Below are 26,834 nucleotides of genomic sequence, written 5' to 3'. Positions count from 1 at the left end.
TGTGTGTGTGTGCATGGCATATATAAAGCATGTTTGAATGTTCTCACTTATGCTGTATTTATAATGATATTATTTACAGACTTCAGCATTTCAAAAACCATGAAGGGACTTGGTTTTGTTTTGTTTTTCTTTAATGCAGACGTAATCTACATGAGTAAAATTAAGATGACAGGGTGTTACTCTGCTGGGTATTGCAACCATTTCTAATAGCCAAGAAGTCAAATCTAAACTATACGTGCTGGAAGAAATGTATGATTATAAACTCTTTTATTGTGCAGCCGTATTTATCAAAATGTAAGCTTTTATTTGGCATTAAAAAGGAAAAGTTTTACTATCACATTTGCTCTAAAACATGTTCTCTCCTCATACGGGAAGGTTTGCCAGTAGTTTCAAAATCTGAAAGAAGATGTTTGAGAATTATACCTACATTTTGCTCATATAAAATCATGCTCTAACTGAAAGAAAACATCATTATTTAAGTATCAACTTTTGCTCTGCTTGCATGGGACAAGGGAGAAGAAACGTACACTGAAGAGAGCTTCACTATATGCTTATCATTTGCGACAGTTCATTTTGGCACTTCTCAGAAAATGTTGACATCCTTGGAGAAAATGTTCAGAGTCTTTAGTCTGATTCTCAAGCTTTTAATTAAAACTAGAGAGTTAACAGAGTAGTTTCTGAAGCCAGAAGTCAAGTGGGACCACAGGTGCCTTACTGAGCCGACGGAGCATGATGGAGCCTACCTGGACAGCAATAAAGCAAAAGGAATGACAGTGTGGTCTCATGGGAACCTATCATGATTCTGCATGAGAGACATGCCAGGGAGATGTCTGTTCTGTGGCGAGTGATGCCATCTACCACCTCATACCAAGACCTGAATTCTTTTGTAGGGTTGGAACATCTCAGCTGAGATGCAACGTGCAAATAATTTACAAAACCAATGGCTTCATGAACTGACTCTGGCAATCTACTTATCTCTGTCTTTTCCCTATAAGCTCAGTCAGAAGGAAGACAATCTTCTTTACTACTTCTTGGACGTGCTGTTCCAGCACTCTCGTTGTGTCATGAAGAAGTTGCACTGGCATTTGCAATAGAGCATGTGGGTCAGTGCTGGGTAAACTTCAAAAAGCGATTGCGCATCTTTTATTTGAGACCAGTAATCTGTTCTGCGGCCACTTACATTGGCTGTACTGTATCCTGAGAACTGGATCATTATTTGCATAGATTATTGAACAGATTACCATGGGCAAATGTGACTTCTTTTATTCTGGAAACATCACACCTCCACGCGTCCAAAGTATTTACATGAGGAAATAAAAGAAAATTCAGCCATTGGTAAGTGTGTACTTCCTTGGGAACATGTTGCTTTCTCAAAAACTTTTCAGCATGAGGGTTAGTTCTACATCTTATAAAAAGGACAACAGATTTTTAAACTATTAGAAAGAAACTAAGGTGGAATAGTCATTATCTCTGATACACATGGTTCTAGAAAAGGTGCTGCTTCAGCAAGTAGCTGTCAAGACTTCTGTGAATGTTCAGTAGTTGTTCCAAAGGAGCACAGTCTGTCAACTTTTCTCCTAAAGGTTCATAGATCCCTGCTGCTCTCACAATTTCTTCACCTAGATGGCAGCAGTAAGATAATCAGTTCAGTGGATCATCCCATCAATCAAAGCAGATTGGACATAATTTTAAGATCAGTTTGGCTTAACAGAGCCATTAATTATCCCAGCTCAATTAAACTGATGGAAAGAAAAAGTTCTCACTTGGAAATACACAAAATACACCCAGATAGCTCAAAAATCTTTACTCACATACTCAAAGAAGTCCAGCATTGAGTGTTTAAAATTATTTCTTAACTTTTATTAGAAGTTATTAACTTTGAGCATAAAAAACTAAGCAGTAAGAAGAGAAAAATATTTTTCACCTTGGTCCATAACAAAAGGGTAATCCTCATTTAAAAGCATGCCTTCAAGTTCATGAGCCAATCTCATAACTGTATGAGGTATTGATAGACAGATACAGCTGACTTTCCTTTTATAACCAACAATCCCCAACAAAGCAAGACTCTCACAAGCAAGTATTCTGCTGGGCTGATGAAAAGATGTGTCAGAAAAACTTTGAGTCTCATCAGACTAAAGGAAAACATCTCAAAAGGTGACACATCCTTAATACTCCAAGAAAACAACAAAAGAGAACTAGAAATGCCTTGGCCCACAGTCTCACTGGCTGAATCCTTTTCTTATGCATAAGTAAAGTAAAATTTTAAGTAATTCTGTCTGGCAAGAGTTTTTATATTTAAACTTACACACAAACATACAAGGAGGGATTTCCCCCAACAAAAATGGTAGCAGCTTTCTCCAAGGGTCTGTCTCCACTTATTAGAATGGTGAATAGAAGAATCATGAATAAAGGATCAGGTGATGCCGACTGGAGATTTAAATGCAGAAAGCATCACTGTAGGTTAGATACTACTATCTCAATTTCAACATGCACAAAACAGTTTAAGAATAAAAATGACTGCATATTTTCTTGTGCATTTTAATCACAAAATGAAGTATGAATTAGCACCAGTACCAATTAAAAAAACCCAAGTAAGATGGAAAGTCTCTCTTTAAACATTTTCTTAATGTGCTTGGTTAGACTGTACAATAATTTACTATATTACTTGTAAACTTTCCTTTTCTGCTTTTTTTTTCAACATTATTTAAATATAAATTAGAGGAAGCTGATTGCCATATATTTAGAATATGAAACATTCCCTGATTTCACCATGAATTTAGGCACATGCTTAATTTTTAGCATCTGACTAGACCTATAATTAATTGAATTGGAGCCAACTGTGACCCAATTATGACTCCTCTGTAATTATTGCTGGAACTACTGCTGGGATTCTATTAAAGGCAAAAGAAAATATTTCTAATTTGTACAAAGATTATTACAACTATTAACTTTGACTTGTTTTTTTACTTTTTACAGATATATATTGATAGGCTTCTCCGCAACATTCATCAGCACAGTATTTCTGCTCTCTGCACAACACTGAGGTGTGGGCAGTGCAACTGCAGAAGGCAACCTGAGCATCAGCAGGTAACAAAGAGGAAACTGAAGGAAAGGAACAAAAAGCCTCAGCTGTTGAAGTCTAATATGAACTTGACCTTTTCCCAGAGCCACTTTCCAACATTAGCATGCTCTATTTGTTGGCTTTCCCTTTACATCTTCACAAATCAATGTGTTTATTACGTCCCCAAGATCAACACTTTTAAGGTTTCAGTTGCAGGTATACCTTCACAACTTCATTTACAGTATTTAGCATGCAGAAAATTAAAACCCCAACACATTAGTGATGGATCAATGGCCATTTTATTAATGGTCCAAGTTAAATGTTTCTGAGAATCTGTATTTATTTGAAATAAGACTCTTGGGTAAGTGTCTGAGGAAACTTGTATGATGCCTTGTGTTTTATAAACGGCATAGAAATGAGTCAGACTGCTAAGGCTTGCTATCATACTAATATTTGAAAATACTGAGCAGATGGCTTACCAGAACTTTCTGCAACAAATACAAGGTATAAGTTACCCTCTCAAAACAAAATAGCACATAGACAATCCATATATCAATAGTACTGACATGTTGTTTTTTCTCTTCCCGCTCAGTGGCACTGATAGTCACCTTTAATATTATCCCATATGACTTGTGCTGGATCACAGCAGAGTAAAAATGGAGAAAGGGGGAGTTAAGAAGCACAGCACTTTCTGCAAGTATTAAGAGTTACTAATATAATTTTAGGATAAAACTAATATACACCCCACCGCCATCCCCTGCCTCCTCCCCCAATTTTCGATGCCTACTTATTTCTGTTTTGTTCCCTTCAAACACTGAATGGAAACCTTTCTTTCTAGTGCGTTCGACTTCCCAGTTTTCATCCACCAGCACAAAGCTGCTGTATCTGATTTTCAGTTCCTGCAGGTGGTACTTCAAGTCCCAGCCCCAAAACCTAATCAAACACATACTCCAACTACTCTCCCCTGATATGAACCTCTGTTTATGCATCGTGCTCCGAATCACCTGCTACTAAAGCTGACCTCAACCCACAGCTAGCACCGAGCATGCTGGCAGCTCATCCCTTGGTGGGCACCAACAAGCTTCAGTGCAGGCACTTCCATGCTCTGCTCTAGACGGAAGCCCAAAAGCACAGTGGCAGTCAGATGAACGCATGTGATCCAAGCTTGAGAGTCCTGACTTCTGCTTGTGCTTTGTAACTGCCAGACGTTCTCCACTCCAATACATACAGGATACGATCTGTCCATGAAGTCAATGGGATTTTGGTCATCAACTTTCATGAGATCAGGAACTGACCCATAATATTTTATAAAATAACAAAAAGGAATGTATTTATGGTTTTATTATTATCCCTAATAAGGAAATAAGAAGAAAGAAAACACAGTACATGGTCTAGTCTATATGCACATGTGTTACTTGTATTAATATCAATGGGATTTAAAAGTACATATGGAGGGGATAAGATATATCCCTATGTGTTCAGCCATACGCTTAAGGAAGCTCCCCAAATGCTTGTAAATACGATCATGCTTTCTAACATACTATGTATTTATTTGAACAACGTTAAATCTCTAAGCCCCACTTTCCAGTCCATTAAAGCCTCAAATAATTGTTTATTTCCAGTTTAAAGTTACTCACTTTTTTAGCCATTAGAAGGCTGCCTGTAACCACATTTCCACAATATTCAGGGAATTAGAGAATTGATAATAACTCTCCCGTTATCCGAAGAGGTACCACTCTGGGAAGAGAAATACTCAAGATGAACTATATTTTAGTGAGGAATTCTTTCCAGAAGATTTTGGGACAGGCCCAAAACGTGTAGCTGAAAGGTCTGGAATGCTACTTACACAACCAACATGTGTTCGTGCTGTAGACCTCGGACAACTACATTCCTTCTGGAGGCCAAAGGCCTTGAAAGCTAGTCATTCTTCTAGATAGACTTGTTCTCATTTCCTTTTTGTTTTTAAAGGTTTGAACACAGGACAAGGGTCTGACCCACTAGGCACAAGAGGGTTATTCTGGATTTCCCTTATGGAAGAAGACATTAGGATTTATCCCACGATTTATGATCTGGTGCAACTTGTCTTGTGATGAGATAGCCAAAGTATTTATGGAGTGTTCAATGCCTGTTAGCAAATTACGCTCATTATGTTCAATGCAACTGATCGTTTTATTTGGCTTAATCTTTTACTTCCGTTCATCTGAGACTCGGTAACTGACTTAATGAACTCTCTTAACTATAGTTTTATCCATTAAAAAGGTGATTGGGATGGTTTACTCCATTAACTGCTTCAACTAATGTTGTGGCCACAAATAGAACACAATAGTCATGGAGGCATAGCCATGACACCCATGGTGCCCTTACCACTTTACATGCAAATGCAGCACAGAACCAAAAGCCCACTTTATTTACAGCCAGCTGCCAAAAATCACCTTCTTCGCTCATTTGATGTAACCCTTTCAATGGTAAGGCAATATGGCTGTTTACTTTTTTTAATTTCATCCAGAACAAAAGTTTATATTGTGGTATTACAACATTGTTTTCTTGCTGCTTCTTTTTGACTGTAAACAAGATTTGAGAGCTCAGCTTTTATTTTACTTTTTAAATCTCGATTTATGATAAAAATACCAAATCAGACTTTTTCCTACTGAAATACTTCTTACTTTGTAATATAGAAAACCAAAACAAACAGTCATAATCTTTTTAAACTACATCAATGAATGGTGAAGCCAAATCCGGTTTCCCAGCAAGGAATTATTAAAAGACAGAAATAGCCCAATGACCGCAGGAAATCTTTAAGCACCAAAATGGGGACAAAAGTCTCCTGGGGAAAAGACAGTATTTCCTACGTGGTCATTCATGTCTCCTTGTAATACAATACAGGGGTATTGTTTGTTTGCCTGCTTAAGTAGATGCATAGAATAAAATTAGAAACAAATCCTGACTATGAAAACCTTTCAAACACTCGATGCAAGCACGTGTGTTGCAATACCTGCCATCACAACTATGTTGTGATGCTTCTTTCTGATGTATGACCAGTTAGACCTTTGCTCATTTATATATACATCATTCTTGCCTCATTATAATAAAGGCCACGAACCTCCAGCAGGATCTTTGACTTCATGTCATACTGCATCTTGCTGCAATCTTAATATTGGTTATAAAATTTGTCAAAACAATAGGGGAAATACTCTAAAAGAGATTCACTTTATAGTCAGCTCCCTCCCCCAAGGAATTCAGTCAAGGAATGTAAGCCCAAAGATTTGTTTTTCTGTTCAGGTCACGCCTGGGGTAGACTGCTGTGTTACTAAACTCCCTGCTCTGAAATCAAGAGCAAGACAAAGTTAACAGACCTCAATAGGCAAAAACATCTCGAGATAGCCCTCCGTGAACCATGACCTGAAGTTACAGCAATAAGCATTATCCCCACCGTGAAGACGACTCAGCAAAAGGCACGTGGCCCACAGCTTACCTCAACGTAGTCCCTGGCATGGCCCCAGTCTCTCTTAGCATCCAGATTGCCCAGGCTGAAACAATCCAGCTGCCCCAGGTGAATCTTTGCAACTGATCGGCTAATTTTTCGAGTAACAAAGTTAGCCCCTGGAATAGAAATAAAAAGTAATATCAACATAGTCACAGTGGCAGATCACTGGCCACCAGAAACACCTTGTATAGCTCATAACATGGTACTTTCTGTCTTCATTCACTCCCCTCACAACGCTGAGACCCAAGCCATCTTTTATCATTTGAGCAGGCAATGAAGCTTCCAGTGCAAGTGTCACATTAGCTGCACTTTCACTGCAAACGTCTTTCTTTGTGGAACTTCTTAAGCATTCCTAATTTGCTGCCTCAGTATTCAGTCCAGGCACAGAGCCAAAGAAAATCATTTGGAATGTTAGTTCTTAAACACAAAATGCAAAAGGTTACATAAAGAAGACAGACATCTTAGACCACCCTCAAGTTTTTTGTTGCTGTTTCTTTTTTATTTCAATTTTTTTAAAAGGAATGCATATATCTAAATAAATTAGTTTATTAATAAAAAAAAACACGAGACTATCCAAATATGACTTATTCTCCAAAGAACCGTAACGGTTAAATGTGTTCTACTTCTCTAGCTATTTGTGATTCTTTGTCTCCCAGGTTCAGTGAGATCATGAAATTGTGATTTCAACTTTATCAGTTGAAGGTTGTGCACTGTTTTATCATATTTCTGTTACTTTGTTCACTGTATTGCTTTAGAAAATTTGTGTACCCATTTCTGCTCCCTGTAGAGTTGCTTTAAAAAATACTTTTTTCTAGTTATTTTCATATCTTGATTTTTAGATTATGATGGCTGTGTTTCCAAAATGTGGTCAGCAGTCTCCTCAAAAGCAGAGGGATTTCAATTTAGACCATTAATTCAGGCTAAGCAAGCACAATGGCATTTGCACACTAATGGGCCACAAAAATTAAAATTACATGCCTTTTTAATAGCTAAAAAAATATGATGGAGTGGTGACAGATGATACCCCATCCAAATGGGAAGGAGGAAAGTCAGTGAAAATTACTGTTCTAGTAAAACACTTAGCAAGTTTCTAAAGTCCTTAAGTAGCGCAGCTTGTACATTCAATGCATATATGTAGGTTTTTTTCATTATGGAATTCTGGTCTTGAGATACGCATCTCAATATATTCCGTTTCCTGTCAAACGAACAATAGGCTGCTGCAAAATTATTAAATAATGTGAAGTGTCTTTTCCAGACTATTAATTTTTCCTGTAAAGTCAAGAGCATTACAGTACCTTTTGGTGTCATTTGACACTGCCAAAAGTAAAAAAAATAAGTGCATACCTGTAAGAACCATGTGGAATGAAGCAATTAAATAATTCAGACTTTACCATGGGATTAAGATAGAATTTTAATTTTCTGTCAACTGCTGAACTAATTAGAATTCTGTTTATTAGCCATTTAGAATATTTCACCAACTTGTGCTTATTTTTTAAAGGATGGAAACCATGTAATTTCCATATTCCCTGAAAAAGTGTTCATATATAAAGGAAGATTTCAAAATTGTGTGCTTTGCAAAGTTTCAGAAACAAAATATACTGGGGAGTGTTTTTTGTAGCAGTGTTCCTCAAAAATTGGACAAATGAGTCAACTGCAGGATGAAAGCCTAAGCCCTTCTTCCAGACTGCACCCTGCACACTCAACAGCAGAAATATAATTATGCCAAAGATAAACCAGTGCAAACCACGGGACTGACACTGTGACTCTGCTATTGCAATTTTCTGAAAGCAAAGTACTGTGGTTCCCCTGTTCCTGGCCGGACAGGCTTGCAGCAGGAGTGGAGTTCTGGCTTAACAGAAACCAGTGACAGTCTCTTTGGCTTAGTCAGACTGGCGCTTCTCCAAAGACTGTTTCCATTTCTTACATTATCCAAGTGCTCTGAGATCTTCGCACAGATTATTACTAATTAATTAAAAATATATTCATGCCATTACACAAACTTGTTAGTATTAGGTAGGAAACTTCCTAACCTTCTGCATGGAAACAATTTCAGTTAGCATTATTATTCAGTAAATAGCACTTGAAGGAGAAACTTTTTTTCCTAGGATAAAGTATATGTCTTTACGTTGCAGTTTACAACTGAGTAATAAGCAAAACTGGCCGCTTTCAGCGCTATGTTCCCATTTGCAGTGAAAGCAGTGAGACTTCTAGTCATCATCTGCTTTAAAGCACGTTTTACTGTCAACCTACACAACTAATGAATGTCAGCTTCCATTCTGGAGCAACCACTTCCTCAGCATAAAAAAAAAAAACCCAGCTTATTAGTTTGTGTGTGTGTGAGAGAGAACTTTCATGCTATCAACTGATCTTAAAATATATGAAAGAGAGTGCACAAGAAAAAGCAGATTCATCTAGCACAAAACAGCAAATACTAGCGACTGCTGTCTTCTTGCAGTCACTGACAACTGTAGAGAAATTATCTTTAAAGGTCTTCTCCAAGCAAATGCAGAATATTCCTCAAAAGGCTGAAATGAAGAATTAGAGTGTACCACAGTGAAAAATGAAAACATTTATTTTCCAGAAATATTCCAGTAAGGGTTCAACAAAATAATATCAACCCTCTTCTTGGAAGTGCCTCAGCATTAAAGCTGTGGAAGAAAACTATGCTACTGTTCATTCTGAGAAATGTGATTAGAATTTTTTTTTTCATGCAACCAAGGACCGAATGGCACATTTCAGAAGTATTTAAATGATATGGTTCATAAATAACATTTAAATACCAATTCTCTTCAAACACAGTATCTTAAAATATCCCATTACAGTACATGTTTGATCCCATGCCATTAAATGCACATCATAGCTAGAATTTAAGTTGATGCCCACTGGAGTCATACAAAATAGTGAAGTCTATGTCAGCATTTCCATTATAAAGCCCTGTCCTAGGGGTTTGCAATCAGGCTATAAAATCTTGCTTTGGCTTGAAACTTGGCAGACATAATGTCTCTTTCCTCAGGAATGATTCTATCTAAAAGGTCTATGTGGAGTGCTACAGATATCTTTATATAACTGAATACAAAGTACCTTTTGAGACACAGAAATGGTTAGCTTCCTTCTTCCTCAGGAGCTATTGAGGACCTGCAGATGTTGAAGCTACAAGGGCATTTTCCCCCGACAGAATGTCCTGTTAGTGCCAGTATGAGTATCAGCAGAGCTGCTGGTGTGTTAACCACATCACCCTTTATGCTGACTTTCATCAGATCAAGATGATGCAGCAGCTTACATGCCACAGCTACCACAGCTGAATAAGGCCTGCTTCACTATGCTGCTAACATTGCTAATTCATGTGGAAACGTGTGGTGGTAGCAACAGAAACTAGCTTAGATTGCAGGGAAGAGGGAAGTCCAAGTCCCACAGTTGTCTCCTGTCTTTGTTTTGTTTCCTCAGTTCAGAGACGTGTTGTAAAACACACCTCACTGCTCACATCTAGTACCAATGAACATGGAGTGTTCAAAATTATTAAATGTGTGATATATTCTCACTTATTTGAACACTTTTTCAAAATGTGTGAGGGTGGTACTGTCCTGCCATATAGGATAGGACAGGATCCGAAAAGGAGCTCACTACCCTACGGTAACCAAGCAAACAGTCATTCTTACTCCCTTGTAGGGCCAAGCACGCTGGGCTAATTGCTTTGCATAGCATCTATGCAGCAAATACATCCAAACCATGATGGGCCACATTATACTCTGGTTTCCATCACTACTGACAGCACTGGAATTGCTGTACCGCAACAGCAGAGATCTGGCCAGACGTTGCAAAGGATGCTTTGGTGCCTCTGCACATTTCAGCAGTTCCAAACAGCTTTGGTTTAGCAGTGTCTGACAAGTTTTTACATTTTAAAAGAGGACTTAAACATGAGTTTTCACGATATTAACAGCTCTGTCAGGAACCCTGGGCATTAGTTTAGATTTGTTTTCAAAACCCAAGCCCTCCCTCTGAGATCATTAGCATTCCAATAGGAACCATAAGGTCTGATTTACAAACCCGATTTATCCTAGATACGATTTTAAGCAAGGATTCCTCATCAAGCAGACCTGATCTGTAAAACATATAACTTGTCAGCAAACCACTACAGGAACAATACTACAATAAAAAGAAATAGCAGAGGTATAATGCAATAGCTTCAGCTCTCCAGCCCAGGCCTGTCACCCACTGCACCGTCTGGCTCAGGGTGAAAAACAGCCTGCGCAGCTCATCCCTCCAAGAAGGATGCTGCCTACATCTGGCAAAGGTAAGTTTTGGAAGCTGGACACATCTCTCATTAACACACATTTAAAACTATTGCTTCAGGAAGCATGTTCTCAATGCACCTACCTAGAGTTCCAAGGCTGGATGTCACAAGAGAAAAAATAATACCTGGGTCTCTGCACCAGTACCCCCTTCCTTTTATCAGCACTGGGGTTCCACCCTTTGTGCATCATCAGGAAGCTGGCTGTTTGAAGTAGGTGCTTTTCTCTAGACTGTGTGGTTTATAAGAGGCAGCCAAATGGATGAAGCAGCTTTAAGAGCTACTGTTATAGTAACTACTTTTAAAGAACTTTCATTTTCTAGGCTTTCAAGGCTACATGCAAAACTGAACAGATGACAAAAATGTGGTCTTAGGAAGTCTGCTATCCCTGTATAGTACTAGTTGTTTCAGGCATAAGAAAATCCATCATTAATCCTAGTAATATTATAGAATAACAGTGAGTCTCATAGCATTTAATAGTAATACTTCTCTATCAGCTGAAATGTAGTCCTAGCACAGTCTATAAATTTGCCATAACATCTTTTTCTTTGTTTTGCATACAATATGATAAAAAGGTTTCTGTCTCTAAAGATGCTGGCACAAGAAAAAGAGTTGTGAGCTTTTATTCCTCCAGGTTTCTACAGTTCTGGCATAGATTCTAGTGGAAGCCTAACATGTCCAAACACATTGTGTACCCAGTGCTTCTACTAACTCAACAGAACATATTTCTTTTAACATATATATGTTGTAAATGATACATTTAATGAGATCATTAAAATGTTTTGATTGCCTGAAAATCCACACTGTCCACAATTCCATTCTAAGAGAAGCTTATTTTTGTAATAAGCTGAAATGAAAAAACAAAGCAACACCCAGTTTTTCTAAGAAAAGAAGTCCAGAGTCTCCTTTAGCTTATACTGATGAAAATCAGTAGCAATTACTCTGAAGGCAACGGAGTTATGTCAGTGTGAACCACATGAAAAATCAAGTTACAAATCTTGAAATTAACCTTCCATAATTTGGGTTTAAATGGAATTTTCAACTGTATCTTGATCAAAACAGCTGATATAGTACTGAATTTTGGTTAAACTAGTAAAGCAGCTGCTTAGTATATGTTAAACACTCATGCATTTTAACTGTGAATCCACTCCCAATTTAAAACAACAAATTGTTCTTCTTACAATGACAATTATACAAAGTAGAAACATCACTGGAATCAAAGAAAAAAATCACTGTTGAAAGGGATTTTTTCCTTCTTAGCTCTTCATAATATCCTGCAAATTTCACACAGCAAGTACAGCTACGTAAGAATAAACTTGCCAGAAAGTCCACAATCAGATTTTTGTAAAATGAAATATATATGAAATAAGGGTGATATGATTCATAAGCAACTCATTGTAAAGTCATGCACTGCATGGGAAACATCTTCCTGACCTGAGCAATAAATCATTTTATTTCCTGAAACATGAGATATAGTGCTTTAATCCTTACATTTTAATCCTGTAATAGCATAGCTGGAAATACTTTGCTTCATCATAATATTTCCATTCTCTTTCTCCTTTTAAAGTGTAATAGTACCTTATGATAGTGGGTTTCTCAGATTTTTAATAGATTTGCAATGCTTTTCAAACATTTTCAGTTTCCATACCCCCAACGATTTTCCAATGGACATGTGAGGTGTCTAAACAGGAAAGACAGAGCTACTGATAATAGGCTTCTTCCTAAAGGTCATTCTTCATCAATCCCCTGGGAAATATTCATGTAACAACAAAATCCACAGATCACAGACTGAAAGCAACAGCCCAATAACATGAGGATAAAACTGCCCCTCCTCATCAAGTGATCCTCATTTGGTATTACTTTAATATGTGTGGTTTCAATCAAAGGAAGAGGTACTAACTCCTTTAAATATTGTTAACAAAGACGTTAATCAACATATCAGTTTCTATAATATATTGACACACATTTTGAACTTTCCAATGCCAAAAGTAAAATGTGCTAAGTCTGCTTGGCCCAATTTTTCATTTGCTCCACACTTTTCAATGGAATTCCTTGGGTAACAGAAAACACACTAGTACCTGTCTTTTAAAAACGGGGAGATTGAAGCGGAAAGGCAGAGGTGTGCAGAGGCAGAAAGCACCTGCAGCAGGACGGCAGCACACTGGAGGGAGCTGATGCTTTTCAGCCCAAGAGCATCTCTGCCCCCAACATCCCCTTGCACGCTGAGAACATCTGGACAGCTGAGAGCAACAGGAGATCATATGAACTTGGCATGGAGGGAATAAAAAATAATGATTTTTATAATCTGAGTGGAAAACAAGAATGAGAGACTATCTTGTGAGGAACGACGGGATACAGAAACTGGAAGGGAACACAGAAAGTAGGGAGACTATCTCCCAGTGGGAGGAAAGATAGCATGAAGCTTACCTGGAGGGACAACTAATAAGCTCCACATAAGAGGTGCATCTGCTAACTGCACTTTACTGTGTTAAAGGATGACTTGCATCATAGGGACAATAAACTCAGTTGTGTGCAATGTTTATTAACTGGAGCATCAAACAAGTGGGGCACAGACCTAGCAACCACCACCAGAGGACAAGAACCAGAGGTGACATTTGTCACAGCACAGTGAGCCACACTCCCCTGTGATCCAGCGGAGCTAACCCTCCACCAGGGATCTGTCATCAGGGCTTTAAACTCTTCACGACTGTTTTGCATACAAACAGGTACAGGTTTCTACCTCCCAAAGAAAAACGACACGATGATTTCTATGACTACACAGCAGCAGTTCTCTACAGTGACTGTGAAATAACAATGTTTAATTAGCAGACAATCTGCATGTGTAATGTGTAACACAAAGCTATTAGATTTCGTGTTCAAAATACCCTTATTCAGGATGAATTACACATCTCAGATCTATCATATGGGCTTGTTAAAAGGATAGGGTAACATACCAGCAATAACTGCTGGGCAAAAGGTGCTATTTTGCTGTATTTCCTCCATATATTTTTTCTTAATTTGAAATATTTTCCCCTCAGGAACCGTACACTGAACAGGAAAAGGTGAGGCATCAAAGATTTTTATAAAAGGAAAAACCAAACACTAATACTGAAAACAATATGCAAAAGTGTTATTTCTGTTCCAAAGTTTGTGCTGTTAATGGCACTTACATAAACAGAGCAGCGTTTCGCTTACAGAAAACTTAACCTTTTGCTCCAAACTATTCACTTTGAGTTCTTAATCACAGTTCATATACACTACATCGAAAAACAAAGGTAAATGTCTTTAGCCATTCTGATTTGTTAACACTCATTTAAGCTGTGTTTTTTAAACTGTACAACTAATGTCATTGAATTAAACCTCTCATTTAAGCTGCCATAGAATTAGACAAGCCCTCGCATGTATGAGCCAGGGGTAAGCATTAGTGTGCTTGCTTGTCAGCACAGACCGTATTGTTTAAGTGTGTGTAAACAACTGGAGCTAAGTACATGCTTTGCTGAACTGCTGTTACAATAGCTAGAAATGTATGCACCCACAAGGAAAACCTAGCACTGGTACAAAATGGAAATACCACATAGTCTAAGGCAACTTGCAAAACTTCCCGATTTTAACTTACCTTGTTAAATAGCTATCTAAGTTCAGGTATCTGTGCCCTTAAATTCAAACACCCCCTTCCTCTTCTCCCTGCCTTTCCCCTCCTCCATCCTCTCAGCAACCAGTAGCACATCAAAAAAGGTGCTGTTTGATGGTTCAAGCTGAGACATTCAGCCTTTATCCTAGCACTCCCTTGAGATGAAGCAGGCAAGGCTTTTAATCTTACCTGGTGACACATGACTGACTAATACAGTTTCTTGGACCTTTCGACCTCTGAGGGACTAAGTCTGGTTGGTCTCTCAGCCTCTCCAGGTGGCTGGGACATCAGCTTGTGGTGCGTCATGGTATAATCAGAGTTTTGCATGTCTTTCTGTGCAGCCGTATTAGCGCTTTTAATGTGCAAATGTCTAAGTATAAAATGTGTCATTTCACTTCAAGTCAGGGGTAAAAAGAACTTTCATTTACTTCTACTGAAGGCAAAAGAGTGTAACAAGAGCTAGCCTTAAAACCAGGCACAGTGGCATACGACTTTGCTGAGTCAGTGCTGATGTATTTTCTTGGAGAGAGAAAAATGGTCTGGCTACAGCCAAATAACTTATTTGAAACTTCACCTCCCACACAAACTAATAAGCAATCCTAGACGGGTTTGACACTTATACAGTATAACTCAAGACGTTCTTAAATCCATGTACCTCCCTTTGGAGCTTTGTTGCTCAACTGTTTTTCTCTTAGGACTTTCTTGTGGTTAGCTCTGTGACAGTGGTAGTCCTCAAGGCACCCTTTAGGCCCTCAGTACATAATTTGGTAAATGCGCTTCGATATTCATAAACCGCCCTTCGCTACAGGAGTCCTGGAGCCACGAAGGGGGCATCCTGAAACACAGATAACTCTGTTTCCAGGGAGCTGGAAAGACCCAGGGGCAAAGAGCTCATAGAGAAGTAACAAGGTGGGCACTTGTGAGAGGTGGAGGGAAGGAGAAAAAGAAATCTCAGTCTCTGCAAATACAGGAGGCACCATTTTTTTCTAGTACTTGAAAAGGGCACGTAAAACACGAGGCACTACATTCCCTTCCATCTTCTGTGTTACGAGTAATGAGATTCTCAGCTAGGATGTGGTGAGAAGTACATCTCCAACACCAGTGATGTTCCCAACAATTCCATGCACTAATCACCCTTTGCGATGGGCTGTGATTACCAGAACAAGGACAAATTATTCCACCGACAGACACCCTGTCAGACTCATAACAGACTAACGAAGTAAACACATGGCTCTGACAGGAGTGTCAAACCCCCCAGCCTTCACAGTGTGTGCTGTGACGTGCAGACGAGCCGGTGTGTGACCAGGGGTGTGGGCTCAGCTCGTGGCACTTCCAGCCCACGCTGCCTGCCCCTGCTGTCCTTGTCTCCTGAGCTCGTGCTTCTGCACAGGGACACGCAGGGCTGCCGAGGACAGAATGGGACAACACTGGAAGTCATCATCTTGCATTAACCCCCCCTCACATGTAGTATTTAAAAAACAAACTCCCTCAAAACATGCTTCAAATAATTGGGGGGGGGGGGGGAACCAACCCTGAAGCAACACCCCCCACCCCCCCACCCCCCCGATGCTAACAGTTTAAGAAGAGAATAGGAGGGAAAGGCAGAGACAAGCTGACAATACACCAGGAAGACTGTAAGCCAACAAAGACAGCACGTCCCTCCTGCTCCTGAAAGCCCTGGACATGTTTGGCCTAGCTGTGTTGACCTCCAGTATTCAGAAAGCCAATAAAAACATTATTTCACCTAGCTGTAGTTACTGCTGGTTGCTTAAACTTCCTATAAAAAAGTTATGTCCTTATTTGAGAGCAGGCTGTGATCGCTCTCAGAGGACCCTGAAGTTGAGCAAGGGTGCTAGGGCTTCCACAGCCAAAACCTGAACTGGAAATGCCACCAGGCAGAGCGGCAGCTCTCCCACAGGCAGAAAACCAGGATACATCAGGAAGTTGCATAAAAGCCATTGCTGAGAATGAACATCTCTCTGGGACAAACCCTGGACCTGGTGCTAATTTTCACTTTAAAAAGAAAAAGGCACTGAGGCAAAGAAGCGGACACTGTTATTTACTGAGAAAATCACTTGAACACAGGAAAACAGTAAAATTATAGCAGCTTTTTGAAATGTACATACATTTCAAGGAATAATCCTTTTTTCTAATGGTGCCACTGAAATTTAATTCAACTCCTGCATTCTTTTTGTGTGCGAATTGTGTTTCTTTAGTGTAATTAATACATTAAGTAAAAACAACTATGCAGCTATAAACCCAGAGAACTCATGTTTTTGGCAAGATAGATTGGTGAAGTTCTGGGACTGAAGTCCTATTATGGAAATTTACAAAGAAGAATCCTAACTTAAACACTGCACCATTAACACGTTCAATTGCCACAAAAATTATGCATAAGAAAATGTGAAACAAAATACTTGGAAAGTGATTAAATGGGGGAAAAAAAAAAAGAGAATCTAAACGAAATGTCCATTTACCACTGTTCAACTTGTCATGCTCACTACTGTTCTAATATCAGTATTTTTAAGAACACTTCTTCCTTTGTAGACTCCTGAAATTCATTGTTATCCTGTTTTTGTGATATTTCCCATTTAAGTTAGTTTACACTTCCTCTAGGAACAGAAGAGGCAGTCAGATCACCTGCTGTTCTGAGATGCCTACAATACTTGAGCACAATGGGGTGAAACCAGGACAGAAAGTTAGCCCAATTCTGAATTTCCTGGCTTTGTATTTTTAGTGGGACCTTTCACATAATTTTAATATCCCCATAGGTAGCTGTGCATGCTCTCAGAAAAACACACATGCACATACACACACTCCGTACATGCTCAGGAAGAAAGCTGTAAATTCTAGCACTAAATGTTAGGATTATGTGTGCCAGTGTTGTTTTTGAATATACAATGACACAGTTTCACAAACCACCTCTACATTAATTGCATATTGTAATTTTTTTCATAATAGGATTGCCCCCTGTGCAGAGAATAGACCTGCTATGAGAGCAGAAACTCTTGTGAGAAATGAAGTAGGCAGGGGCCCTATGGAGTCTGAAGCCTAGCAAAGATAAAGAAATGCAGAAAAAGAAATGATGGATTCACAGTTCAGTCTGATTAATGCTGCTTTAGAAAAATGAATAAAAGCCTGGTTTCATTGGCAAATTCTGAAAAAGTACTTACAAAGTCATTTAGATCAAGGGTCTCATTTAGTCACTGCCGCATATTCCTCTGTGTGCTTGGCTAGAAAGCCCTCAGATGTAAACAGATGGGAGTTTTATTCTGATCACTAATCAATCAATGCAGACTTCCACCCCAAAAAGGGGGATAAAATACTAAGGTTTTACAGATATTTGAGAAAGTTAAGTATCTTGATATTTTTGAAACAATGAGAGAAGTACCCTGGAAGAGTCAAAAAAGGGATGAAATCACTTTTAGTGTAAGGCTTGAAGAGGGGCCATGAAAGGGACACAGAGTAAATCTGCTGTCAAAGAACTCCTTTCTTGCTCTCTGCCCCGAAGAAATTGAACATCCAGTCATTCTAGTGAGAACTTTCCATTCTGTGCAAGGAATAAAGAAGTGGGAGCCTGGGGAGGGGGGAACCAAAAGCGCAAATAAGGGCTTTATTAGAACACATAGACACAAGTTTGCATTATTGTGTGGAAGCATCCCTCGTTCAGCCCTTACACAGTTTTGAACTAATCAAGTTTGTCAGTGATCCTTTTCCCTTCTTTCATAGTTTTCAGGATGTGTTCATATCTACCTCATTTGTTATGGCCACACTAATGTCTTTGGACGGTGAGGATGACTAACTGCTGCGGACACTACAGTCTACACCACATTCTTAAATTCTCTGCTGCAACCCAGAACCCACTTCCCAAACTGCACAAAACTGAATTTTAAATACTTTCCCAACGCACACTGAAGAGTTTGCCTCTCAAACGGCAGTTTATCGAGGGGCTCGAGGAGCAGGGAGGGAAATCGCTGAAATTTAACCCTGAACCCCACGTGAACCCAGGGACGGGGACTGCATATTTTCCACTGTCCTGCCATCTGCTGCTTCACTGCACATGGTAATCTTTGGCAACCCCACTGAGAGCTGCCTGGGCTATGGCTCTGTTCAGACAGGGTGTAGAAAGAAAAGACACTGAGAATGTCATGGCTGGCTGACCAGACTACTGAGATCAGAGAGATTATGCCTCATTTGCTCACCCAGCCCTGCCAAAAGCAACACCATTTAACTGCAGGTACTCAAAACCCAACAGGCGTGTTTAAAGGAATTCTAGGCTTAAAAAGAGGACCATTCATGTGCATTTGTTGGGGATACTGTAGCTACCACCTTTTGGCAATTATTCATGAAAGTTTTAAAAGAAAGCTCACAGTGCCCAGCATTTCAGGTGCAAGTGATATCTGGCAGCAAGTATCATACCTGATTTACAGGACACACGGACCTGGAAGATGACTCAAAGCACGAATAAACAAGTGTGACCTAATAGCACAGCCAACAGAGATAAACAGAGAAAAAACATAGCTGTTATTTTAAAACAGCTATAGTCTGTTTATCTCCTGGCTGTGAAATGCTGCACAGTATGGGAGTGTGAGGATTTGGTACTTGCATGCATAACCTTCATATGTCATCTCCCGACAAGGGACCTCCCTTGAGCTGGAGCCAAATCTACATTTATTCCCCAGAGCACCCCCATAGGCTCCAGATGCAGCCGGCAAGGAATCGGCTCTCAAACTGATTTCCTCTGACCACACTCTTCGGAATAAGGGCCCCAGCCCTTTCGGTGATAAAGCACCAAATGTTTACCTACAGAATTTACTGACTATTTCAGAATGAGGAGTGTAAAACCTAAGGAATATTTCAGAGGTGTCTTAGAGCTGCTAAGGAATATTTTCCAAGGGTGTTAGACCTGCAAGAAAATTACTGTAGGATACAGTTACTGTAAGATTCTGAATCATATCATGGTGACACCAACTGCCTGTTACTAACGCATCTCCCTCACCCTCCCTGCTTCTGCCAGAAGTACCAGAAATGAAGATGTAATTGTATATGTGTCTACAACAGCATCCTGCCCTATCAAATACTGATCTTGGAAATGACAGTGCCTTCTCTTGTATCTGCTTGGGAAAACAAAGGCACTTCAATAAGATAAGCTTCTCCAGGCATTGCAGAACTATGGTTGGCAGATGTCAGGGTTGACAAATGTTCTTCTAATTGCAAAGGGACACTAAGAAATTGCCCTCCGATGTGGAATAGACAGTCACTATCACCCTTTCTTCTTCCCTGCTGCTCTACTGCCTCCACTCTGTCTGCCTCACAGGGAGATCGGAAAAGAGACAGAAAAAGTCATGCAAAAGAGGAAGAACAGGCATCTTTTTCCCAGCTCCAGCTGTGTTGGAGCCAACAGGCTGCTTTGTTTTGATGATTCCAGGACCCTCGCATCTCATTTCATCCCAGCTTGGACAGAAGTGCACAGCAGAGGGAACTGCCTGCAGACCTGGAGACAGAGCTTCTGAAATCCTTAAGCTGTTCCCTCCTAGGAATGGCCCTTCTCTCCAAGAGCTGCAGTCAAATAACCTCAACCCCAACCTCTCATTAGTAGGTTCTGCACCCAGGTAACCCTCCTGGCTCGCAAGGGAGTTCTGCTAGTACTGAGCTTTGTAAACCAAAGGCAAGGCTGGAGCGTGTTAAAATTGGTACAGCAAACAGATCAAACACGCTTTCCCAATATTTTTGTTTTGATATGAATGCATGGCTTGAAAAGAGTGGGTTTGAAGTCAAAAGCAACCAATTAATATTCTCAGTTTAAACTGCTTCTCTGCTGCTAAGCTCCACTGAATCAGAGCTCCCCGCTCCCGCTCTCCTTCTTGACTCATAACCACAGTGACAGCCATGAAGCCAGGCAGAGCCACTTCATAAAGTGAACTAAATGAAGCCACTTTTAATAATAACAACGACTGGCAGGTAGCCATGTTAGAGGAGGAAAGACCTAGTAGGAATGTCCTGCAGCATAAAAGTCTCTGTTGTTCTCATTACTGCAGAGGAAGAAAATCTCTTTAAGTGCTTTTGATTCCAATGATCATTTGACAGAAACGAGGGACAAGACAAATGGCTGTAAAACAAGGCAATTGGATTTCCTACCGCTACAATATCTTACTTGGCTCCCATGACACAATTTCTCTGTTATTCTGCCTTGCCACGGTAAAGTAAACTTACAGGCTACCCAGAAAACAAATGAGTGTAATCAGTCCTTTACAAATTATATCCCTTCACTCAAGGAAAGCAAATAACTTTGCCTGCTCTATAATAACTGTTTCTAATATTTCATTTATTCTTTAAATTGTTTATAAAACACTTCAAGAAAGGTCAAGACAAGAGGGAAACAATAACTGGAGATTAAGGAGACTAAGTATTTTGCGCCTGTGAGTAAACACTTTGGCAATTATTATGATACAAGATAGATCTACTAAAAAAAATAAATCAGCTTATTTAGGATTATGAGAGAGTCCTCATCTTTTCCACAGCTATTTAAATTCAAATTTAAGCAGCTGCAGGGTTGTCTGTTATTTGAGGGGCAAGTAACAATAGATTTGACCTGGTCTCCCATGGAAGACACCTAAAGGAACAATGAGCCAGGGGTAACTGATCTTATCAAGTTTTCTCCAAGTCTCCTGAGGAAGCAGAGGTCTCTTCCTCCCAGACATGTGTTAGAGATGCATTAAAGAACTGAGCCCAAAGGACAGGGATGTGAATTTACGTACAGGACCAGTGTCTTTGGGTAGGGTTTCAAAAAGAGGTTTTGAACGAAAGGGGCCACCCTGTCCTTTTGAAGCCCCTGTGGCATGATTCTGCTCTGGTTGTTCCTCCAGAACTGAAAATTGTTTTAATTAATTCCTCCCCGCCCCCCCCAAAAAAAAGGAACTGAACCAAAACTCTTACAAACCGAAGTCTGTTGAACCTAATCCAGAACAGAACCAAGAAGAAAATACCTGATTATTGGACGAGAATAACTGTTTAACAGAGAGTTTCCCAGAGGGCCTTCCCTTATCACATAATTTTACATTTTAAAATTTTCTATTTTTCAGCTTGAACTGATTCAGAAATACCAAGGCAGATAAATAATTATTGATCTGACCTAATTGAACTGACTTGAATCAGAGTCAAAGAAAAATTGGATATTTACTGTTTTTTCATGCTGTTTTACTTTTTTTTTTTTAATTATTGGTATCTTACAAGCATCACAAACCCATGTTCTTGTAGTACAGGAAAATACAATTTTTCTTTCATTTTTAAATTAATGGTGTTAAACGTAGCAGTTTTCCCCACAAACATTATTTTAGAGTAAAAGGGAAATGAGTCTAAGCAAACATTTCCAGGTAGCTGCCTCCTACTTCACTACATAGTTCACTAGTTCTGCTTTTGGAATTATCAGGTCCTCAAAACTATTAACATTATGCTTCTGTCTTGAAAGGCTTCTGTAAAGCACTCACCTTTCAAACACATAAGCCTCCAAGTGCTTTGAAAAACCTAAATGCTCTTGTCATTAAACAGCAGGTTTGAAAATCTGATCGTGGCAACAGAGCTATTAATCCCTTACTGGTAATAACTTCCTTTTTAAAATCAATAGAAGCGGACTTAAGAGTCAGAGCCTGTAAGCATCAAGATGCCTCTGTAAGTATTTGTAGGATCACAGCTATAATACCGTGTGTAATAAAAGGCAGAAACTCAAAAAGAACTTAGGGCATCATGTGGCTGCAAAAGCATTTCTTTGCAGATAGGCTACAGAATAATAAAAGGCATTTAACTTAATCCATTGAGAATTAATGTTCCAATTTTCCTCCTCCTAGTCCTCTAGAGAAAAAGCATACTTTAAAAAGTGTTAAATCTTTCAGAATTTTTTAATTCAATACCAGGCCTTTTGCATTAAGTATTAAACTACCTGATTTTAACCAGTAGAAACAACGTTAAGTTTGTATGAACCCTTGCGTACATTATCAGTTTGGATAATTATTCTGCTTTTAGAGCAAACTTTACTGAACATACCAATGCTTTCATCAGGCATTTTCAAGCATTGTCCACATATTCACACACATGCATAATTTTGGAAAAAATGGATGAACATTTCCTGATGACTCTGTGGGTTTCTTCATGGGTGTTGATGCCTGGTTATCACTGTCTATAAATGTGACAGTAACCCAGATGATATCACCACACCACCAAACCCACAAGGAACCTGCAGAACCCAAGTGACAGGAGACACTTGACTTACTTGCAAGTAGACCAAAGTTGTGCAATAACTGCAGCACACTAATGAACTCAAACCCAGAATTGCTTCATCCCATGATTTCAAAACAAAGAGCTTATTTTTCCTTTAAGTGCAGTTTAAGATTATGATACTTTTCTCAAGAAAAGCATCATTATGAGACACAAGTAAAAATTTAATAATGACCTTTTATTTATCAGTTACTTTTCTGACACTATTTTGGCAATAGGTCTTGGATTCCCCAGCACAATAAAAACTACTGCCAGTTCTTTAGTAATACCAGCACTTTTAGAACTCGGCAGCAAAGGTAGCATTTGCCTACTGTTGTTACATGAAATCAAGCTTTTAAGTTCCCAGTCTGAGTTACTGTTACATCAGCCTTGGTCTGTTTTTCTTAAATATTGCATGGTCTATGGGGATCATTAAATATACTGAAAATGAAAGAACTGTATATGTGCCACACTTTTTTGTGCAAAACTCAGACAAGTTTAAGGAAAAATGCTTATTATTTGCACTACGTGTGCTGTTTACTAGTTAAGGGACTCATTTGCAGTAGCATCCTCACCTGAAGACACAAACAAAACACAAGCTACCTGGTGTCCATTGTATATGATTTAAAGAAATTGACTTGAGACTATGAGCACACTAAAACTGTGCTAGAAAACAGAGTATCTGAAACTTGAGGAGCACTGCAAACAGAAACCACGAACTAGAGCACAGTAAGGACTGTGATGCTAGACCACATGGAGCTGAAGGCAAAGACATTCTCCTACGTGTAGGAACACCGGCGTTTCTATGAAGATGCACCTGTGAGACACATGGAGCCACCCGCCAGCCCAGATCACGACAAGCACATGAAATTTTTACAAAAAGTCACATGATTAAAATCCCTCCCTGGAAATCACAGCATATCTGGGCAGGTTGTGTATGGCCCAGGACACACAGCAGCACACCATTCTGCTGCTCAGCAAAGGAGAAGTGCATACACCACCTGGTTTTAGAACTTCCAGAGGGCAGAGGTTTGTCTGTGATACCTGAACAGCTATCCCAAAAGACAGCAAATCACATTACTAGCACCAGTCTAGCCCATTCCCCTGTTAAAGGACAGAACACTTCAGCCACCTATCTCCTACTTTTCCTACAACATACCTAGAGGATATCAAAAACCAGTGCAAGGATTTGAGAAAAGGAAGTCACATTCCTGCTGAAAAACACATGTTAAAATTAGTAATTACTGGCTTGATTTTCAGCCACAGGATTGGCTTTCCTCTAGATTCAATGGCACTTCAGCATAAATGCTTAAACTGAAGTATATCACTGATACCATCCCTAAACAAAAAAGCACTTAAGACCAGGGATAATTTTCAATTTACTCCACTTTCAAGAATTATATAAAATTGGGGAAGTTTAAAGACTGTTCCTGACCTTTGGAGGTGCACAATGTCTCTGTTTTTCTTGAAGATGTGCAATAATGGTAACAAAAGATCATGGGTTTTTTGCAGGGTTTTTTTTTTGTTTTCTTCCTTTTTTTTTTTGGTTTTTTTTTTTGGTTTTGTTTTACAGTCTGCAGCAAATAGATACTCATGTGAGAGCACACAGCATACCAGGCAACTCAAGTATCCCTAATAGACATACACATGCCTACCAATGACTCAGAATATGGGCATGAGGTGGGGCTGAGAAGACAAAGGTGTCAACAATAAAGCACAAAGAAGGTTTATAACTTAAAAGGAACTGTTTCAAAAATTTTTAGGAAGAAATGCAAAGTAAAATGTTTCTGTGTGTTACTGATGTTTTTCTCATGTCATCTGGATTTGTTTTAAATCTGAAATGAGCTCTGAATTTTCCAGATTCACGCTGCCTAGAGTTTTGTTTTAAAGTTTCTGACAAATATTCTCAATCCACCTATTGATGGATATTGATGCAATGAACAAACACCTTAAATCTCTCTTAATGTAAGGTTTTTAATATAAATGAGAAAAAAAAGGACAAACTGGAGGTCTAAGTTGCTTTGCTGGACAATTCTTTTACTACTTGTAAATCTATTCACATTTTTTACTACTTGTAAATCTATTCACATTTCATGTCACAAAATCAAGCTCTCACAATCAAAAAAAAATAAATAAATCCATCAGTGTTCCTGTAGTATTTCTATAGCAGTGGTTCTCAAACTCACATGTTCTAGGGCAAAAATTAAGAGAAATTAGTGAAAACATGATATTGTTGGTTTGGTTTTAATTTGTTTTCCCATACCAAAGAGCAACCCTGAAGGCTTTCATGGGAAACCTGCTAACTGTGACCCACAACCCTTTGTTTTAACAGTTATCATTCTATAGGGGTGAGATATAATACAAATCAAAATATGCAACTCATACTGCAACATCTAAATAGCATGTGGTATCAGGTTTAATTACAATAAATACTTGTAAACTGTTTGAGAATACTCATGCTTTTGGACATAGCTTTCATTTGTCAATTGGTGCCTAACAATTAAGTAGAACATATAATTAAATTTTAAGTGTCTATGAAAGGCAAATCCTTCAAAAAGGGAATATTTTAGCATGGTTGGCAAGGTGTGCACACATCAACAGCGTGGGAAGTACATAGAACTGACAGTATATACCGCTGTAAGTTCTTGTAACAGAGGTTAAAATCTGCTCAAAAAATATTTGCATTTAGATGAACAAGACTGACACAAATTAGCAGTCTGCCCATTGTTGAGATTTTCAGCTACTTAAAAATGACAGTTATGTTTATAAACATAAAGCTTTTGTGTGCCCCCCAAAATTACATAATGCATATAATGGTCTGAAATCAAACTGAAAAAAAAAATTAAAAAAAAAGCAATGTTTGTGTGTTTTTGCTTCATATTTTTAAACATACCTTTCTGGGAACTTTCAGTAAAGACTTAGTGCCATCAAGGCAGAAAACAACCCCTTGTTCCCAAATTCGACCCAAACAAATGCACTAAGCTTCTCTCTGACCTTTGATCATGTAGCATACCTTCCTATGACACTACTATAAAATCCCACTTACGATGAATCTTATCAGAGGTGACATCTCATTATGTTACATTTCTCATTTATTTGTTTTTAATGAATCCTGAAGACTTATTGAGGAATTATCATTGACATTTCCTCCTTCGGATTTTTTTTAACCACTAAAAGTAGAACTGTTTTATTGTGAATTGTAGTCTCTCTTGTTCAGTTTCCCATCTCTTAAATGACTGAGTGGGTTCATTCATTTCAAATAACTTTCCCAGAACAACATGCACTTTCAATGGATATACTTTTACAATAATTCTTTAAATTATGCAAGACAAAGTAAGTAGAGGTCTAATGAGGGGGAACTGTCAACCTTTGGGAGAGCTGTTCTAAGGAAAACAGGATGCATGCTGCTGAGAAAATATTTCAGATACTAAGATGGGTCTGGTAAGCATGGCAGTCACTGTATACATCCAAGCTATGTGTATGAACCTGCTTCCAAGTTTCTCCACCTGGTAGATTTCACCCCAAATGTGAAAGTTGTGGAGTAAGACCTACAGAGTACCAGGTACTTGAACAGTCCCGCAGTGAAACGCAGCACTCTGAAGATGAGCCAGAAGCAGTTTCTAATGGTTGTTACTCCATACTCATGTTGGGTTACATACGAGGAAGTAGGCAAAGTGGAATTACACTAGTATATTGCAGGAGAAATGTATATATTCAAGAGAATTTATGTAAACAATCATAGTAAGATACAAGTCTTCAGAAGTTTAGGAAACAATGAATAAACCACTAAATATTTATTACTTATAGAACATCAACAATGCAAGATAGATTCACTTACACAACGTAACTCCTGCAATAATGATGTGATCTTTCCTTTTGTGTGATTTTTTTCCTTTCTCACCTCTGGCTATTTCAGAAAACAATGACATTCTTTACATTTGATCTTAGTGAATCACACCAGAATGAAACAATCGTGTAGATACAACTGCAAGAAAAATGGCTCAAGTGACAAAAATAAGAAATACAGAAGCGTGTGACTGTGGCTGAGTCTCCACATTTGGGGAAAATGTATCCTGCAGTACGCTTTCTTGTCCTAGACTCTGGGTACACCTGAGCTATG

At 38.9% G+C, this 26,834-nt stretch overlaps 1 protein-coding gene across 2 annotated transcripts in view; it reads right to left on the bottom strand.

The window, feature by feature from the left end:
* The window catches only part of GMDS (GDP-mannose 4,6-dehydratase), a 426,996-nt gene that overhangs the window by 221,570 nt on the left and 178,592 nt on the right, over window positions 1-26,834 (bottom strand). For both annotated transcript variants that reach the window (XM_055799448.1, XM_055799450.1), the window contains one exon: window positions 6,534-6,661. In XM_055799448.1, the coding sequence (XP_055655423.1) occupies window positions 6,534-6,661 (128 nt within the window). The remainder of the gene's footprint in view (window positions 1-6,533; window positions 6,662-26,834) is intronic.

The sequence above is a fragment of the Falco peregrinus genome, chromosome 3 (assembly GCF_023634155.1).
Source record: "Falco peregrinus isolate bFalPer1 chromosome 3, bFalPer1.pri, whole genome shotgun sequence".
In the NCBI taxonomy this organism is placed as follows: domain Eukaryota; kingdom Metazoa; phylum Chordata; class Aves; order Falconiformes; family Falconidae; genus Falco; species Falco peregrinus.
Note: the sequence above shows the minus strand (reverse complement) of the source record. Positions and strands in the feature narration are given on the sequence as shown.